General features: G+C 59.4%; 1 protein-coding gene across 1 annotated transcript in view; it reads right to left on the minus strand.

The window, feature by feature from the left end:
• The window catches only part of LOC119585239 (putative uncharacterized protein MYH16), a gene marked incomplete at its 5' end in the record, with an annotated part of 81296 nt that overhangs the window by 37504 nt on the left and 42902 nt on the right, over positions 1 to 890 (minus strand). Inside the window, 1 exon segment of the mRNA XM_037933898.1 lies at positions 135 to 791. Coding sequence (XP_037789826.1) covers positions 135 to 791 — 657 coding nt within the window.

Consider the following 890-nt stretch of genomic DNA (forward strand, 5'->3'; position numbering starts at 1 on the left):
ATCCTGTTCTTTATTTTTTTCTGAAGTGAGAGATAAATATGATAATGTTTCGGTCTTCAGTGCAAGCAATTTTATCGATTCTGTAAGAATTAAAAAGCAAAGGGCATTACTGCTCCTTCTGCTGTGCGACTCACCTCCACGTGCGAGCGCTCGTAGTCGGACTGGTTCATGCGCAGCTCCGCCTGAGCCCTGCGCAGGTCCGCCTGACACTTGTCGAGCTTCTCCTGCAGCCTCTCCATCTCCGTGGACGAGTTGGGCATCGAGGGGCGGCCGTAGGTGGGGTGGGACCTCTCGAGCTCGTGGTGCAGGCGCTCGTTCTCGGTGCGCAGGCGGTCGTTCTCCATTTCGATCTTGGTGAGGCGGTGTCGGTACGACTCGTAGTCGCTCGTGCTCTTGCCCACCTCGCCGTGCATCTTCTCGAGCTCCGCCTTGGCCTTGCCCAGCTCCGACTGGCTCGACTCCAGCTTGGCCTCCAGTTTGTCCTTCTCCGCCAGGGAGCGCTCGAGGCGGACCTGCAGCTTCTCGACCTCGCCCTCGAGGGTGTGGAGCTTCATTTTGTACTCGGCAATGTCTCGCTCGTGAAGGCTCTGCTCCTGGTGTCTCTCCTGCTCGGCGCGGTCCCGCTGCTCGCGGAGCTGGTTGATCTGCTTCTCCTTGTCGCCGATGGCCTCCTCCAGGGACGTGAGCGCGCCCTCCGACGTCGAGTGGTGGGCCTGCACCGCCGTCAGCCGCGCCCTCGCCATGTCCACCTGGTTGTCCTTCTCCCGCAGGAGGTCCTCCAAGTTCTCGATCTAGGGGCACGGGCGACAAGGGTTAGGTTACGGCCTGAAGTTGGTTTTACTCATTACAGGGTTTCTATGGGCTTGCGCGAGCGTACACAACTCGCATAA

The sequence above is a fragment of the Penaeus monodon genome, chromosome 19 (assembly GCF_015228065.2).
Source record: "Penaeus monodon isolate SGIC_2016 chromosome 19, NSTDA_Pmon_1, whole genome shotgun sequence".
NCBI classification, from domain to species: domain Eukaryota; kingdom Metazoa; phylum Arthropoda; class Malacostraca; order Decapoda; family Penaeidae; genus Penaeus; species Penaeus monodon.